This window comes from Adelges cooleyi, unplaced genomic scaffold (genome assembly GCF_023614345.1).
Source record: "Adelges cooleyi isolate 19-005CV unplaced genomic scaffold, UGA_ACOO_1.1 ACOO_flye_CR_arks_rails_tigmint_CR_PRNA_30, whole genome shotgun sequence".
Lineage (NCBI taxonomy): Eukaryota > Metazoa > Arthropoda > Insecta > Hemiptera > Adelgidae > Adelges > Adelges cooleyi.
In genome coordinates this window covers 4712763-4731188 of record NW_026095971.1, presented here as the reverse complement: position 1 = coordinate 4731188, position 18426 = coordinate 4712763, and the positions used below count along the sequence as shown (strand labels likewise).

The window sequence follows — 18426 nt, the reverse complement described above, 5'->3', positions numbered from 1 at the left end:
GTTATTTTTTTTTTGTCTGGACTTATGACGATAAGTATTGCAGAATGTCATACCAATTTCTTCACCATACAGTCTACAGATCACGGCTCTTTATGTATGCAATTTAACTACACTAATGTATTTCTTTAATGTGTTAAATCTTTTTTTTTATGATTGATATTTTATTTTAAACAATATTGAAGTTAAAGATAATGTAGGGTGTTCCAGAAAGCAGCCACATTTTGAAAATTCTATACATTTTTAATATTTGTACAAAAAAAATAATAACACATAACATTGTGTTCAGGATGTCCTGAGGTTTATGTGTGGAACATCACATCGGGCATATGACCGCTTCTGCTTGCCCTACAGGCCGTCAATTCAACGTCCATGACATTTCGGATGACGGGTTTACAGATTTAAACTTCTAGGTCACCCATTACTCGCTTGATTTTTGTGGCCACTACGGTCTTGTGACCTGACCTTTGCGATTTTTTCACGAAATGTGCAAACCAGATTCTATCCCATCGTCATGGGATTTGTTTTTTAACACTAGAAAGATGGTGACAATTGACACAGTTAAAACTTGCTAACATTAGAATAATTAATTAATAAAAACAAAATTTATATACATCTTATACAATATTTATATTTTTTTCAAATTAAGTAATTGCTGAATACACATGAACACATGAACATTGATATGAGAGCTAAAAATATGATTATAATAAAAGAAAATATTCAGTAAAGCTGTTTCAAGTGTTATGCATTTATAACAAAAAAGTTAAAGTGATAAGACTAGACCTAAAGAGGAACCCTAATTAAGAATATTGCACTATGTTTGCTAAAATAAGATTTACGAATTATATCTCATTTGCAGGTTGATAAACATAATAAAACAAAACCTGCAAATAATTTATAGGTATATGTACAATATTATAATAATTTATAAATAAATTATTTATTGATTAAACACACTCTCTTAGTGTATAATTTTATTTGAGCCTCTGGGTGACGCTTGCTAATGCAACAGCAAACGCTTGGACGGCTGAAAAAGGATATTGAAAATCTAAAGCAAAATTGTTGCGGTCAATACGGCCAAATTGCATCACTTGTATGCCGTTATATTCAACTTGGAAGTTTTTTGCCGATTCCTGAGTGACACGGCCCCCAAAGTCCAACTGATACACTTGAGTCAAGTCGTTCCATATAGGAGCTTTGTTTTGCATAACAAATTGCTGTTTCTTATTACACATATCAATCTACAAAAAAAAAAAAGATAAAATTAGTAAACCTACTAGAAACTATTTAACCAATATAGCTTTTACTTTGTTTTTTATTTGAGACTTTTGCAATGTTTCCAAGTTCTGAAAATCTGGTTCAATTTGTGTTCTGAGTACTTTTCGAAAGAACAAAGGTGAGTTCATTATTCGCTTTCTATAAAATAAAATATATCAAACATTTTTTTTAACATCTTAATGTTTTTAGGCTGAGTGTCATTCCAAGAATCACATGCAGATTGCAGTGACAAATTATGCAAATGGGCCACAATTGGCCAAATTTCCCTTTTAATCTTATAGGCATCCTTTTGTCCATCTTTTTGTCACAAAAAACACCTGACGCTCCCCTCCATATCATCCATCCACAATTTATCCTACTTTTCACATCTTCCTCATACCCACCATTATTTTGTATTATCGATCCTAAGTACTTGAACCTATCAACCAAACACATTTCATCATTACCTATCTGCATTATCTATCTTCTCTATAACTTTCTCTAAAATCAAACACAATTGTCTCCTACCTAACAACCACTCTATGCCAGAGTTTCCCAATACCTGCCATACCTCCACTGGTACCCCATTCGGTCTTACCACTTTCTTCTTTTTCATCTCTCTAACTGCACGCTACACTTCTTTCACCCTAATTAAGTCCACCATACCTAAATTCCACGCTACCTGTTCTCTTTCCTCCTTCCTTGGAAATTCCTCATTCAATAGCTTTTCAAAGAACTCTTTTCATCTCTTTTTCACATCCTCATGACACATATCTTCCCCTATCATACACCACATATTCTGAAAATCCCTGGACCTCTTTTCACGAATCTTGGCCAATTAATACACTTCGTTTTACCCTTCTTTTGTTCTCAATCTCTCATACAAATGTACTGATAACTGATACAATTTAATGACAACATCATATTTTTAAAGCATTTTAAATGGTCATAAATTATAATTATAATTTAAAAAAAAATATACAGGGGAATGTTGGAACAGGTAAGTGGGTGAACTTTGGTCCAATTATTTTTAATAGTTGGGCACTGATCACGCGATACATGACGCTCTTTAAACTATTAAGAGTTGTTAGTTTTGTTAATTGTGATAACCAATTACCCACAACAATTGATTGATTATAGGTCATTATACCTGATTTGTGATGGAGATCCTGTTTTCTTCTTGGCTGCAACGGGACTAGCTGGTAAACTGTGTGCAAATGTTTCCGATACCTTTGCATCCTCCAATACTCTGGAAACAGACAATTTTGGATTTGACGATCCTACACTGCAACTACGTCGCCTTTGAAGCTGTTGAGGTGAAAGTGTTTCGTCCTCTAATGTCTGTCCATCGCCAACAATAGAAAGTGTCATTTGTCGTGGTTGCAAGTGTAAGATCGAAGTACGATATGACACACGACCCAATTTTTTGGTTAAATCATCACATAGACCGCGAATATGAAACTTTGTACCCCAAACATTAGCCGTTACTTCTGCTAGTCTATAGTCCTAAAAAACATTAACATAACACGAATATTTAGTAATTCTTAATAAATATGATTTATTTATTATGTACTTCTGGTAAAACATCAGTATAACAGTTTAGTTGTAGTTGACGACTATTACTGCCAGGGTATTTATGGTATTTATGGCGATTTTTGCGATGGAGTTTAGGACTTGAACAAATATTGGACTCAGAGTCTTCCCAGCCAAATTGACTGTATGTTATTTGGGCACTATTGTAGGTGGCATCTATAAAACAATATATACATATATTTAAAATATAGAAACCTACACTATTATTACATAATAATTGTACTCTTAAAAATAAATATATTTTTATATTTTGTACTGTGGCACTCACCATCAACTTGAGGATCAAATATAACAAATTCTGGTTTCAAAATACTGGTTCTTTTCCCTTTAAGTAATGGTACTAGACCTCCAAGATATTCCATATACAACACATAGCAAACTGTGCTCGGTGGAGTAGGTTCCGGGCCATTGACATGTTGTACAACAGTACAGTAAAGACGATTTTTGGGTGAACCACTCACAAAAAGTCTTAAATCTGACAACTTTGGCACTTCGCACTATAAAAAACAAACACAAGTATCCAGTTTTTGATACAAAATAATTTAGTGATAACTTACATAAATAGTTGATGAAGCTATAGCAGCTAATGTATCTTGGATACAAATAGGAAGTAATTCATTGGGTGGGAACATAGATTCATCATAAAGGCGTAATGCACATAGTATATGAAGCGGAAGGATTGATGCTGATACACAAGCAACATGAATTTCAGGTCCTGTTGCTATAAAAATTCTTCGATCGTTATGTGCCCATGTCACAGCTGTTACTTCCATCTAACAGTATTAAATTATACGAATTATACACTATATATTTTTAAAAAGATTACTCATATCTAATACCTATACTGAAAATAATATTTACCTGTGATGGAGGTATATTGATTGAATAAACAAGCTGACCAACTTCTGAGTAAATTTTCACAATATTATTACCAGGCTTTCCAGGTACTGAACCAGCGACACATAAGAGCTCTTTTGAGTTGGCCCACTCCATGTAAATTGGACATAAACCTGTACGTACGAGTATTGTAGCTGGATCATCATACCGTCGCATTAAATGAATGGAACCATTTTTACAACATATCGCCAGCATATGTTTAAAAAAATCTAAAAAAAATAAAAATTATTATTCACTAAAATACAATTTTAAGTCCACTATTTGTACTAACAATCTGATTTCCTTTGTCTCTCGTTCATGCAAAACTTTTCGCAGGACCACGCCATTGATGATATTCCAGAGTCATCGGCCAAATTTACTTGAGAAACAGGAATACCGTGAATATCTAAAACTTTCACTTGACCTTTACTTGTTCCAAAATAAACCTTGAACACAAAATAAAAAAAACAAAAATTAATTATTATACATAATTATATTAAAATAAATAATTTAATAATGAAAGATAAGCAGTGATGTAGTCATGGGAGTACCCTTTTGACTACACCACTGTAGTGACATATTATTCTTAGTCTTGACATAACATGTAAACAGCACTCATACCTGCTGGTCATCAGGAGACCAAGCTCCACAAGTAACTGTTCCTTCTGGATGTAACATAGATGACCAATATCTGTGTCCGGTGACTGAACCAACCAAAACAAAGCCATCCTAAAATGTAGTGTTAATATATTTTAATCGGAAAAAAAAATATTTTTTGTATTATATTATTATAATAATACTTACTTGATAACATATGAGTGCCAATCTACCATCATGGGACCAACTAAAATAAGTAACCCTTGTATTACGATCGTTAATTAATTCAACGTTCCAACGACAGTCAAATTTAGCCCAAACATTAATCACACCTGAGCTGTCACAGGATGCTAGCTTTTGGTAGGGTTCATTCCATTTCACAAGAACAACCTTAAAATGAATACCAAGTAGAACATAATAAATTTGAATTTCTTTTAATTTATACTTTAGTCTTTAAAAATAAATAATAAACAATTTTCTTGATCAGATTAAAATAATTAGTGAATTTAACTCAAATAAAATTCATGTTTTAATTAATATTAAGAGAACGCTTCCTATCAGTAATCAATCTAGGTATAAAAACTATATATTGTATATTTTACCTTATTAAGAAATAGCTACAATAACCCAAAACATTTAAATAAGGTAAACACCTTTAAGTCTCTGTAAAAAATATTATCTTGCAATAAAATATTGTTAGTGTATTAAAGTTAATGGTTACAACTAAAATTAGTTATAACCATTATCTCTAGTACTATTCACTAACTAAATATATTTCTTCGAATATAAAACATTATTCTCCAAATACATTTTTTTTAGCTTCAAATTGTTTTTACAATATGTTTTAATTTTATTATTTTTCTACTTTTGTATTTTAACCCAAAATATCCCGAAACTGCTGAAAGAGTTCAAATAAAATATTATTTATAACCTATAGCCTAAAATCTATAAAAAAAAAATGTATTAAAGAAAAACCAATAAAGGAAGAAATCGTTCCCGCTGTATTAAATTTCTAGATTGCTATGAGTGATTGAACCAACAGTCAACAAGTACCTTTTTTTTTTTACATGTACTCATAGAGCTCTGGGGGGGGGGACTAGCCTAGGTACTTAGTCAACAGGTACCTAAAAACAGATGTTTTCATTACATTGTTGATTAAAAAAATTGGATAACAACAGCAACAAACTTTTAGAATAGACGTCAATCTTAATCATATCCACCCTAATACTAAAACAATACAATTTTAACCACATTATTGTCTTACTCAACATGGCAGAAACCTAAAAGTTGCAAACTAAAAATTCTACCATCTCGTTTTTTTAACTATGCCCAAACAGAGTTCACTTACGGATATAAGCCCATACGAGTATTATATTTATTATTGTCTTCACAATTACTATTTTAATCGATATTTAACATTTGTGCCACCTACTGGCTACAGATCCACATAAAGCGTTTTATTAGCTCAATTAGTTATATTAATTGCTACTTTCTAGTGACTATTCCGACCTAACTGTTCCGTCCCACTATGCCCCAACCTAACTGTGCTGTCTTTTAATACATAAATTTCTATAATTGGTATTAATATTTGATTACCTAATTAAAGCATCAAATATAATAGCAACATAACATCAAAATTAGACAGGCTTCACAATTTTTCTTTTTAATTTAGAAATTAAATTCAACATTTTTATGAAATAAAATATTATACATAGTTGGCAAAGGAGATCCAGAAAATTGTTCAAATAATAATTTTAATAAATAAATAATGTAGGTAAAACAAAAACAAACTCACCAAAATTTAAGTCAAAAGGGAAAAAATGTGTATTTATCAATTGTAAAATAAAATATCTGTAAGAACTAAAAATAAATAAAAAATAAACAAAATAAAGTAAACAAATAAGCAAATCAACAAATCAACTGAATAAAAAAAAATTAACCAATAAACAATGTAAAAAAAATATACTTTATCTAATTGAAACAATAATTTTATTTTACCTTAGCATGGTGATTTCTTAAATTATAATTAGTCCGAAGAGGTAGTCTTTCACTTGATGGTTCACATATTGTTCTAACTGAAGTGAATGTTACTCCAACAATACCTTGAGAATTGCCCGTAGCTAGCCACCCTTGTTTATAATAATTACGACCATCTAAATTCCACCCTTCTTCCTAAAAACAGAAACAAAAACAAATTGCATAAGTTTTAATATTTAATTATTTTACCAAACAATTATTTTAAAGAATATTTTTATTCATTCAAATAAAGTCACTTATTTTTATAATTTTTTCCCCTATAAGTTTAAATTGTATTGTCATCAAAATGTATATTTTACACTTATTTAATCATACTTGCTACAAGTCTATTTTTTTTTATTGAATTATCAGCATAAACTATTTATTTCTACAATTACAGATGTTAAATTAAATTATGTAGCTTAAAATTAATATATACAAACTAGACGGCATTTACAACAATGGCAAGCAACTTAAAATTAATTATATACAGCGATTATAAGGCAAGGCCGGACTCATCAGTGAAAAGGAGAACAGATTTAATGATGGGAATGACTGAGGAGTTAAGAATGGAATAAATGTCAAAAGAATCGATATTATAGGAGGAAAGGGTGGTGATGAGAGGAATACGAAGTTAGGAAATAGCAGGACACCATAGCAGAAGGGGGAAGTCGCATGGAAATTCATCGTCGTGACGAGGCCAGAATGGGGAATCGTTAAGGGAGAGTTTGAAAGCGTGGTATGGCAGCAGGTTATGGCCGGATCTTAAGCGGGAGAAAGAGATTATTTCTTTCCTAGACAGAAGGAGGTAATAAAACCCGGGAGTTTGTTAGGCGTGGAAGTGATTGATTTATAAAATTGGGCATAGTTGGGGGGAGACTAATAGGATATTGTGAATATTAGTGGTATTTACCATTTTATTAACATTAGTATATTATGTACACTGAATTCTCAGTTGCATGTTCATCATTGAAATAACAATTTAATTTATATTTATACATAATAAAATTGGTAATGATATAATTAACATATACACTAAACACCTAGGTTTTCTTTTAAACTTTGATGGGGAGCTGAGAAAGTATTGTTTTTACAATCATTTATTTTTTATTTTTTTTTTGTGTACCTACCATATCTACTAAATCACTGAATCTATTTATTCATATAGCATGTTTATAGATCATAAATTGTACTCCAGCGGTAATTTATTGAGTCGAAAATAATTTAATAGTTACCCCTTTACCTTAATAATTGAAAAACATAAGTCAACAACATGCAAAAATCTAACCCCTTTCTCTAATACTAAGTTTGACATCTTATACACTACATTCGTTGATTTATTATCTAACTAAAGCTGTAAATATTTGATGAATGATTTTATACATTTTTTTAATCCTTATATGCACAATCATGAGAAAATGCAATACATCATGTCGCTTAACGTGCACTTAAGTTTTAATTACAATAGTTTAAATGGAAATTAATTTTTTAACATTTTTATAAAATACAAGAAGTGTTATTAAAATATATGTATGGTGTGTCGCAACATATGGATGTGAAACATTGGTAATAAATGGTTCCAAAAAGAAAAAACTAGAAGCCTCAACGATGTGGTGTTGGAGGTGTATGGAAAGAATAAGTTGAATAGAGCGAAAAACAAACGAAAACGTACACTCATAGATACGATTAGAGCAAGGCTTTGGAAAATTGTTGGACATGCCCTGAGACACCCCGAAAAGTTGCATAATATTATTAGAGGGTATGATAGAAGGAAAGAAAACTGCAGGACGTCCTCGAAACTCTTATATAGGACAAATTAAATGTGATGCAACAGTCAAAACCTTTAAGGAACTCAAAGAAAATGCGAGCTATTGGTCAGAATGGAAAATTGGAGTTGTAAACCAACCTTCAGGTTGAAAAAAAAAGTGTTAATAAAGAGTTTAGACTTATTTCATAATGATTAGTATAAGTAATTATTAAAAAATACAGCAATACAAAATAATTAAAAAGTGCAACAACATACTTCTGCATTATCTGGAACCCTTCCCATCCAAGACAAGGACAATATTTCGCTGTCACATTTTGTGTTGGCATTTTTCTCAAACCTTATGTGCATCGTCTTAATATCTCAAAGTATATTCATGTTTTAAATTGTCTAAGACATTTAACAAACGAATTTTAAAACATATTCAAAAATAAATTACATAACGATTCAGATTTCAGAACCCAAATCTGGACGTATGTCAAAAAATAAATAATATACTAATTTACCAAATTATTGATTATAGATAACGAATGAGGTATATATGATATCTTTTAGGGTTCATAATATTAAGGCCGTGGTAGTAACCATTTACCCTTGAATGTCCAATCAACCTTGCATTTACCAGGGGCGTTAGTGTTTCAAGGGGTTGATAACCAAGGTTTACATCATTGTTGCTCTAAGGCTTATAGTATTATAAAATTAATTAACCTTTTAACTATACAACATATTTCAATTGAAAATGGATTTTTTTGAAAATATGCGACGAGAATTTGAAATTGTCTTTGATTTATGGCAATTTTACATCACTTAGGCTTCCGTAGCAATTAGGCTATAAGCATACCCTTGCGATTTGCGGGATAACACGATTATCACGAAAAGTCGTTGCACCGAATATACAATTACTCCGAAAGTTATCAGTTGCTCCGAACATAAATTGCACCGAATACCCAGGAAAACAAATTTAACAGACACCAGCTGATGCTATCTTAAAATATGTAATATTGATAACATTTTGCCTCCATTTATTCAAGGCTAAATATTGTTGTGCTGACGCCTGTTTGCGGCATACCCACCACCGTTTATTTTCCCATTTTCCTTATGTTGTTGTTCTGTGTTCATCGTTGTCAAAATAAAAATCGTGGTGTTAACAAACTCTGTTCTTCAACACCTTGAATTAATAATTATGTTTTAACCATAAACTATTTAATATTTTTTAAATTAAATTATTTAGCATAGTGGTTCCAGTATTTAATCATGAAACTAGTAATCCCAGAAATATCGTGGCACAATCGTGACCCAGTGCTCAGTGTTCACTTCCAACCTATTCGTCAAGACGAATATTATCGACTGGCTACTGGTGGATCAGATTCCCATGTTTTTGTAATTATGCTTTATTTTTTTTATAATTGATTAATTTATCATTAATATTTGAATGTGGTTTTACGTTAGATATGGCGAATTAAAATAGAAGGTTCAAATGTAAATGTTGAGTTTGCAGCAGACTTGACTAAACATCAGAAAGCTGTGAATGCCGTACGTTTTTCCCCAGATGGGCAATGGTTAGCGACAGGAGATGATGGTAATGAATATTGAATATGCTTAACATTATTTTAATGCTTTTTAAGTACATTTCTTTAATACCTATATTAATTTTTTTTTTTTAGAATCTGTTATTGTTCTATGGAAATTCAAACCTGAAAATTGTCCTGATCATAGACCAGATTTGTTAGAGGATAGTGAATCAAAAGATCTTGAAAAATGGGTGTGCCATAGTATATTAAGAGGCCATTTAGAAGATGTTTATGATTTATCATGGTCACCTGATTCTAAACGACTTATATCTGGTGGTGTAGATAATAAAGCAATTATTTGGGATGTCGATTCTGGTAATTGTGTTTCTGATAGTTAAACTAAAAATTATTATGTGTAGAAGTATAAATTACAATGCTAATAAATATTTAATATTATAGGACGCTACAAAGCTATGCTTGATGATCACAAAGGTTTTGTTCAGGGTGTTGCTTGGGATCCATTAAACGTGTATGCAGCTACTTTGAGTAGTGACAGGTATTAAAATAGACTTGGTTTATTTCAGAATTTTTTGTAATAATATTTTTTTTTTGATGATAGGACATTAAGAATATTTAATACATCAAATAACAAACTTTTAACAAGATGTGACAAAGCAGTTCCTTTAGGTAAAAAGGTAGACGGCGATGAAGTAAAAACTAGACTATTCCACGATGATACTCTGAAATCGTTTTTTCGACGTTTATCATTTTCACCCGATGGCCAAATTTTAGTGACTTCATCTGGAATTTTAGAATCTATTGATGAGGAAAATAAATCAAAGCGTACTACAAATGTCAGTTATGTGTTTGCTAGAAAATCGTTTTCTAAGCCCGTACTTTATGTTCCTTCATTAGACCAGTACTCTGTAGCTATTCAGTTTTCACCAATTTTGTACAAACTCAAAGATGATACTAAATCAGTTTTTGATTTACCTTATCGGATGATTTATGCTATTGCTACTAATTCTAGTATTTTACTGATGGACACACAACATGCCGTACCATTTGCTTACATTGGAGATATCCACTACACTCGTTTGACGGATCTTTCATGGTAACTCATATTAATTTAAATTATATATATCACGTTAATATTATATTATTGCTTCATAATTTTTTTTTAATTTAACACGAAGGTTGGTTTATAACTCCAATTTTCCATTCTGACTGATTGCTCGCCTTTTCTTTGAGTTCCTTAAAGGTTTTGACTGTTGCATCACCTTTAATTTGTCCTATATAAGAGTTTCGAGGACGTCCTGCAGTTTTCTTTCCTTCTATCATACCTCTAATATTATATTATGCAACTTTTCGGGGTGTCTCAGGGCATGTCCAACAATTTTCCAAAGCCTTGCTCTAATCGTATCTATGAGTGTACGTTTTTCTCCCACAGTTCTAAGTACCTCTTCGTTTGTTTTTCTCTCTATCCAACTTATCGTTTCCATACGCCTCCAACGCCACATCTTTGAGGCTTCTAGTTTTTTCTTTACAGTATAATTAATTACCCATGTTTCACATCCATATGTTGCAACACTCCATGTATAACTTATAACATTTTTTTTTTTTTACAATTTAGGTCTCCAGATGGTCAGCTACTTATTGTATCTTCGTCGGATGGATTTTGTTCAATAATAACTTTTAGTCAGGAAGAACTAGGTGTTCCATTTATAGACAAATCAATAAAAATTAACGAGTCTGTTTGTCAAGAAGTAGAAGATCTTATTAAAGAAGATGCAAAATTATTGCCAACAAAAGAAGAAGAAAAAAACAATCCATCTATAGATCTAGCAGAACCTCCGACTAAGAAAAGAGTTCAATTAGTAACAATTTCTAGTCCCAAAAACAAAAAACATTTAAACAAGTAATAATGAGATTTGTAATCATTTTTATATTTATTTTGTAACATTAACATTTATTGATTTACACAATATTAAAAATAATTTATATTTTACTAAAATATTAATCGTTATCATCAAAAGTTATTTTTTTCCCTTCAAATTTCGCTAATGATTTTTGCTTACGTTTTGCCTCCCAAGACGGATGCAATACTGTCTCTACAGGATCCTCAATTTGCTGCCTCCTTTCTCTTCGATTACCATATGGTTTTTGTCTATTATTGGTGACTTTCTTCCCTTTGATAAAAATGTCTTTAGGTGGATTTCTATACTCTAGTTTCGAGGGTTCAGTCGTACTTGGTTTTTCAAGAGACGGTAGAGGTGGTTTATATACTGACTTGTATACTTCGTCATCAGTAGTCATGAAAAATGAATCTACTGATTGACAAACAGGTTCGATTTCTTCAATGTTTCTTCGTTTTTTCGACTCCTCTTTAATGATAAGATCAGACGTCCTTTTCAAACCGTGATCTTGACAGGTAAGATTAGTAATTGTTACTTCAGGCAATTCAGGTATTTCAAATGTTTCGGAGCATGATCTTTCATCAGAACTGTTTATGCTTGTATCATAATCAGTATTTTCGCTTAAGCAATCGGAATTTTCATCAACAAAATCATTTGATTTATTATCATCCAAATAATTATCGTTTTTATTTGTAATTGATTTGATGTTATGTGAAACAACTACTTGTTTGGACTTAGTATTTTCCATTGTACATGGTTCTGGTTTTTCATTATAGATAATATTGTCTACAAGTATATTTTTTTCCTTAATGCTATAACAATCTGTTACATTACTTTTGTTTTCTTCTGAATTGATGATTTTGTCATCAAAATCAACCAAAGGATTTTTTTCAAATATTTTATTTTTTATTTCTTTTTTTATTTTAGTTGATTTCTTTTGATTTGGTTTCTTTTTTGCTCTATATTTTGTACCTAATGCGTTTAATAAATCATTCATACTTAATTTCCAATCTGGATATTTTTTCCTGAAGTTCTTAACGGCATCCATTATAAACTTGTGTCCTGCTAATCTTGCTAGTGCTCTAGTTTCTATGCTTATATCAACTTTATTTAAAATGTCTGCTATTGGTGTCTCATTTTGTAAAGCATACTTTGTAACCATATCATCATTGAGTTTCTGAAATATATACGCCTCAATTAAACAACAAAATCAACATTTTTAAACTTGACATGTAATAATTTACCTTCATCTGCATTATTTCATTGACAATTCGTTCGGATTTTTTTTGATTTTTATTGATCTGTTCTTCATTGCCCTTTCTATCTTTTAATTTTTTTGACTCCCTTGATAGTTTATTAATTGTATGGACCTTTGATTTGCGAACTATGTGGCGCATAGAAACAATCTAAAAAAAAAAAAATGTATTTAAACAGTGTATAGATTAATACAAAATAGTTTTAATATTATATACTATGTTTCTAAATAATAATTAAACAGTTAATTAAAATAATTACCTGATTGTTAAGTGCAAATTTAGATAAAGGTTCCATTTTTATCAAATTGAATTATGTAAACGAAGAAATTCTTCAATAGTTAACAATTATTTAACATATTATATAAAAAAATAAGTTAATTTTTGATATTACTCAAAAAAGAAAACAAATTATTAGTAGTACTTAGTAGCTACTGCTAGTGTTTAATGTTTATTATAATTTTATTTTTTATAAAATTGTTCCTATAACCTTAAAATACAAAGGTTAAAAAAGATAAGAACATGTTCATGATAAGAGTCATGAAAACGATAACCGTAGTATGATGTGGTAATATGTTGTTTTGGTGTATTGAATTTCTCTGGTAAGTAGTCTGGTAATCTGGTATTATATTTTATCTATGGGTAATATTGGGCTGGGCGTTGGTTATCAGTTATCACAATAAGCAACAGGAACAAAATAATAATTAAACTGTAACATTTCGTATTTAAAAAAAACTGTGTAATTAAAAACAAAAATTAAATAGTTTAAATAAAACTTATAATAGAAGTTATTGTTTGATCGTTCCACTTTTAAAACTCAGCATAACATATGAATACTTCATCTTCTCAAGATGATTTTTTTCCTGAGTAAGTTACTATTGTAACATCTATTAATATCAAATAAAGTATTATATCAAATATGTTGATTATATTCATACTGTTTTAATTGACTTTTGTATTATTAGGAAATACTCGGCACCTAATTTTACCACAGACATGTATGATTTTGTTGATAATCGATTAGATTATTACAGTGACTATTTTGTCTCTAATGATTTGGAAGCTAACCAAAACAATGATTTAATTACAAATAATCCTGTTAAGTATGTATACAATTTACAGCTAAACTATTAATTTGTGTTCATCTGTTCAAAGTTATGTGTTGGCTATTATTTTATTACTTAACTATATTAATAATATTACAATATTATTAATTAAGTAATTAATTGATAATAATTAGTGCAATATATTATAAAATTTGTAGAAAATCCTCTGAACCTGCTTGTACGGATAACATAAATGATTTTGTGGAAGACCCATTAGATTTTTATATCAACTATTTAAATGAAAACAATTTGGAATGTATCTCAAACAATGACTTGGCTACTAACAGTTCTATCAACAGGTACTTATCTTAATAATTAATATGTCAATTGATACTTAAAGGATATACATTTTTTTTTTTTATTTACTGAATTATTATGATCTACTAAATCAATTGAAAATTATTAAGGTACTTAGTTCTTATACCGACCCCCTCTCACTAATTTTTTAATATCAGAGGGTAATTAAATAAAATAATACACACTACACATTAATACAGTTACTAATTAAGCGATTACTTGCGGCCTCTCCTGCGTCTACTTGCATACCATATATAGGACGACAGGTCAACGAGTTTTTTGGCACTTTCTCGCTCCGCTAAACTAAGAATATCCTAGATGTGCAGGCTAGACTCTAGGAGTAGATCATAAAACATATAAAGAGGCGCGGAAACGTATGACTTCCTAGATTGTAGCCTGCAAACCTAGCATATTTTGAGTTTTGCTGAGTGAATTAATGGCGCCGAGTAATCGAGTGCCAAAACACTCGGTGACCTGCCCTTCTATAGAGGTCTACAGAGGAGCAGGGCGGGAGTAATCGCTTCATTAGTAACTGTATTAATGTGTAGAGTAAATTATTTTATCTAAGTACCCAGTTATTGAAAAAAATCGATGGGGGTCCGTATAATACTCAAGTACCATTATTATTGTACTAGATTAAATATTACTATTGTTTATTTAATAGCCGAGAAAACATCCATAAGATTCAAAATATAGAATTGTTCAAATCTAAGTTAAAAATAAAAATAATCGTAATAATGTGATTACTTAAATTTATATTATTAACAAAAATGTTAGTATATAATAATATAATACTTTATATTTTACAGTTGTACTCCAGAAATATTTCCTGTGTCATCAGAAAATAGTAGTTCTGAATCAATGGTTAAGGAACAAACCCTGGCTGACGATGAAGTTATATACTTAATATCTAAAAACGCTCATGTATATAAGTGTGACACATGTGATAACCATTACTCTAACACTTTAGATTTGGCAAAACACCAACGAATTCATACGAAAGTTTTGAGCTGTAAGTTATGTGACCATCGTTTTTCTAATATATATGGACTTTCTCGTCACATGAGAACACATCGTGGAGAGAAACGGCACCGCTGTTTGGTTTGTAACAAAGCATTTTACGAGTCTAGTCATTTGGCAGCCCATTCAATTGTACACACTGGGGAAAAACCTTATGTTTGCCCCATTTGCCAGAAAACGTTTACCCACCATTCAAATCTCATTACGCATCGTAAAGTGCACGGCAAAGATCGACCTTATGAATGTGAAATTTGTGCTAAACGGTTCGTACGTCCATCCCATCTTGTAGAGCACAGGAAAATACATGGTGGTGACAAGCCATATGGATGTGACATGTGCGAAAACAAATATACAAGAAAGTCTCATCTAATCGAACATCGAAGGATTCACACTGGCGAGAAACCTTATACGTGTGATATTTGTAAAAGCAAATTTGCCAAGTGTTCAGAATTAAATAAACATAAAAAAAGATTACATAAGTAACCCATAATAATGCCAAATATTCTAATTGTGAGAATCTTAAAAGAGACTGAATTTAGTAAGTACTAACTAATTCTGACCAAACGATTTGTTCCAAAAATCTTTGGTATTTACTATTTACCCAAAAATTGAGATTTTATTGGATTTATGCATACCCAAAAAAACATAGCTGGGTTGAGCTTTAAGAAAAAAAACCTGATTTTTACTAACATTAATACATCAGCATTTCTGGATTTCATAATAGAAAAGTTATTTTACGATGTATAAATGAAGTTCAAATTAACATACAGACATTTCCCTTCTATAATATTTTTAATATATAATATTGACTATAATTATTAATAATGAACTGATATAATTATAAGTCAACACCACTCTAGTCATATATACATAATGTATAAATAAGTATTATACAACTTAAAGGCAAAATATAAAGTATCAACTCTTAAGAATGAAACTAATTTAATACTTATTAAAGACGTATAAGTATATGTATTAATATACCTTTATAGTTTTTAATTTTAAGAAATTTATAAATCAACCTAACTTACTATAAGTTATTGAAAATTGCTTATATTTTGCTTAATAATGGCATTATTATGTACATATGATATATTACATAATACTCCATACATTAACAAGGAGATTTAGTAAAATACATACTAAATTGTATGAGTATTATATTTTAAATGTATACTAATTACTATTTAACACTTTTAGTAAATGCCAATGAAAATAAATTTCTCTGGGGGTTTTAGTTGTTTCTTATACGCTTCTCTATTATAAATATATAATAATAATAAGTTAATTTAAAAATCGTCATCAAAACCTCTTTAACAAAATTGTGATTGAAGAATTTAAAGCACTGAAATCAAGTATTAATAATTATAATTTGTTCCTTGAAATGTACGATCTCGATAACAACCTAGTATTATAAATATGTGCTTACAATTTATTTTATTTTTCACTTGTTACTCAATCTGCACATGTTTCTATACTAACATAGTTGTACATTTTATAATAATATTGTAGAGCATACAAATAAAATTTTTGAATAACCCTTAAAACGTCTCTAAAAATTAAGTACCTCAGTATACATCAGTATAATTGTTAAATGTATAATATATTATAAAATCAATAGTTTTTTCAGGAAAGTATTTAGATATGATTTACTAAAAAAGGGGAGAGGGCTGGGGCACTAACTCTTAATAAAAACTTGACAATATTAAACTACTACAATTCACATCATATAGGCCCATAGGTAGACTAAAAAAAATCGGGGGTTGGAGCCCCCTCAGCCACACCCATAATACACCCCTGGGATCTATTATTAGCTAGTTGGACTTTGCCTGCCATACTTTTCGTTACATAGAACTTGAGTATCAGAGTATGATTATATTTAATTAAGCAAATTAACTGACTATTAAATTAACCAAGTGCCAAGTAAACTAAAGTATACTCAAAAAAAGTTGTCAACAGTATTAGAATACCACATTAAATTGTAGGTCATTTATCAAGTCACAATTTAAATATCTAATCTGTGATCAAGCTGATGTTGTGATAAGCCATAAATTAATAATCAACTTTTTTCCTGAATACTTTTATACATAAGTACTTTGTTACCAAATACATTTTATAAAGTATTTTTCAAGTGGTAATTTTGTCTCTTAGATAATAAATCGCTAGAATACAGTCAGTTAGCGAGAGTCTTTAAAAATAACATATTATAGTTAGCAAACAACATTGTAACCTTTGCCAAAAACATGAAATTCGAAATGTCCCCTGAACTATTTGTGTTAACTCCCTATTGGCAATTGATAAAATGAAGTTCTGATGAGTGTATAGAGTATAAACATAATTCATAAATGTTGTGTTCTCCATGGTAAACCATATAGCTTAGTGTTATTTAAACAATTACTTAAATTTTATTTGTAATGATTAATTAGTTGTTACATAACATAATACTAATTAGTGATTATATATCAGTAAACAAGAACTGGAATATGTATAATAGTTAACAAAAATATAAAATAAGTAATTAATAACCAATATTCACCTATTTACTGTATGTGAATCGATCTAGTCAGTAGTCATAGATTTGTAAATTTTATTATGTAATTCTGTTATTGTGTTAATAACTTTTTTATTATTACAGTGGGTGCCACTTTATTGTGATTAATTTACTCGGTGTCAAAATTCTTAGATTATTTTATTTTTAAGCATTTTATAATAATAAATCATTGTGCCATTAGTTTTAATCATTAATTATATCAATCATTAATTAAATCATATTAATGGGAATAATAATATATATATATATATATATATATATATAGACCGATTTTGTTTTTATAAATTAAGAACTATGAATTTATCTCTCCCAATCATTTACATACAAACCCTACCAAATCAATATTGTTTTATCCTAAAATATTAATCTTATACCAATTTAATTGCAAAATGAAAATTGTTCATATTTTACAATTAATTAAAAAATATAAAATTAATATGTAAGTTAAATTATGTCCAAAATTCTGTGTTATGTATGTTTGTAATTTATTATAATATTATGTGTTAAAATACAATTTACTATATTACGTAATTTAAATAATCATAACATGTAATCAACTTGGAACTAAGAAATGTATTCCTATCATATTAATAATAAACTAATAGGTTTTACTTAATAATATAATTCTATTAAATATAAAAATTATACATCAATTTAGTATACTTTCC

The 18426-nt window shown here is 29.7% G+C and overlaps 4 protein-coding genes across 5 annotated transcripts; 2 read left to right on the top strand and 2 right to left on the bottom strand.

Moving 5' to 3' along the window:
- Positions 1-715: 715 nt before the first annotated feature.
- On the bottom strand, positions 716-8604 carry LOC126837987 (tubby-related protein 4). The gene is made up of 12 exons (XM_050572040.1): positions 8363-8604; positions 6322-6495; positions 4531-4713; positions 4348-4455; positions 4019-4172; positions 3712-3956; positions 3408-3623; positions 3119-3347; positions 2831-3006; positions 2408-2763; positions 1308-1416; positions 716-1241 (listed from the first exon to the last, which is right to left on the bottom strand). The coding sequence occupies exons 1-12, from the start codon at positions 8453-8455 to the stop codon at positions 975-977; spliced, it is 2310 nt and encodes a 769-aa protein (XP_050427997.1). The 5' UTR covers positions 8456-8604; the 3' UTR covers positions 716-974.
- A 556-nt stretch (positions 8605-9160) lies between these two features.
- Positions 9161-11631, top strand: LOC126837988 (chromatin assembly factor 1 subunit B). The gene is made up of 6 exons (XM_050572041.1): positions 9161-9484; positions 9554-9683; positions 9769-9990; positions 10075-10171; positions 10235-10729; positions 11249-11631. Exons 1-6 carry the CDS (start codon positions 9359-9361, stop codon positions 11535-11537), a joined length of 1359 nt encoding a protein of 452 aa, XP_050427998.1. The 5' UTR covers positions 9161-9358; the 3' UTR covers positions 11538-11631.
- Positions 11194-13248, bottom strand: LOC126837989 (serum response factor-binding protein 1-like). The gene is made up of 3 exons (XM_050572042.1): positions 13047-13248; positions 12776-12937; positions 11194-12708 (listed from the first exon to the last, which is right to left on the bottom strand). Exons 1-3 carry the CDS (start codon positions 13080-13082, stop codon positions 11632-11634), a joined length of 1275 nt encoding a protein of 424 aa, XP_050427999.1. The 5' UTR covers positions 13083-13248; the 3' UTR covers positions 11194-11631.
- A 141-nt stretch (positions 13249-13389) lies between these two features.
- On the top strand, positions 13390-16097 carry LOC126837990 (zinc finger protein 28-like). Of its 2 annotated transcripts, XM_050572044.1 has the most exons (5): positions 13390-13651; positions 13750-13887; positions 14049-14189; positions 14997-15081; positions 15158-16097. In XM_050572044.1, exons 1-5 carry the CDS (start codon positions 13614-13616, stop codon positions 15194-15196), a joined length of 441 nt encoding a protein of 146 aa, XP_050428001.1. In that variant the 5' UTR covers positions 13390-13613; the 3' UTR covers positions 15197-16097. The 2 variants fall into 2 exon arrangements, with proteins under 2 accessions (XP_050428001.1, XP_050428000.1); XM_050572043.1 differs by having other exon boundaries at positions 13406-13651; positions 14997-16093.
- Positions 16098-18426: the final 2329 nt, after the last annotated feature.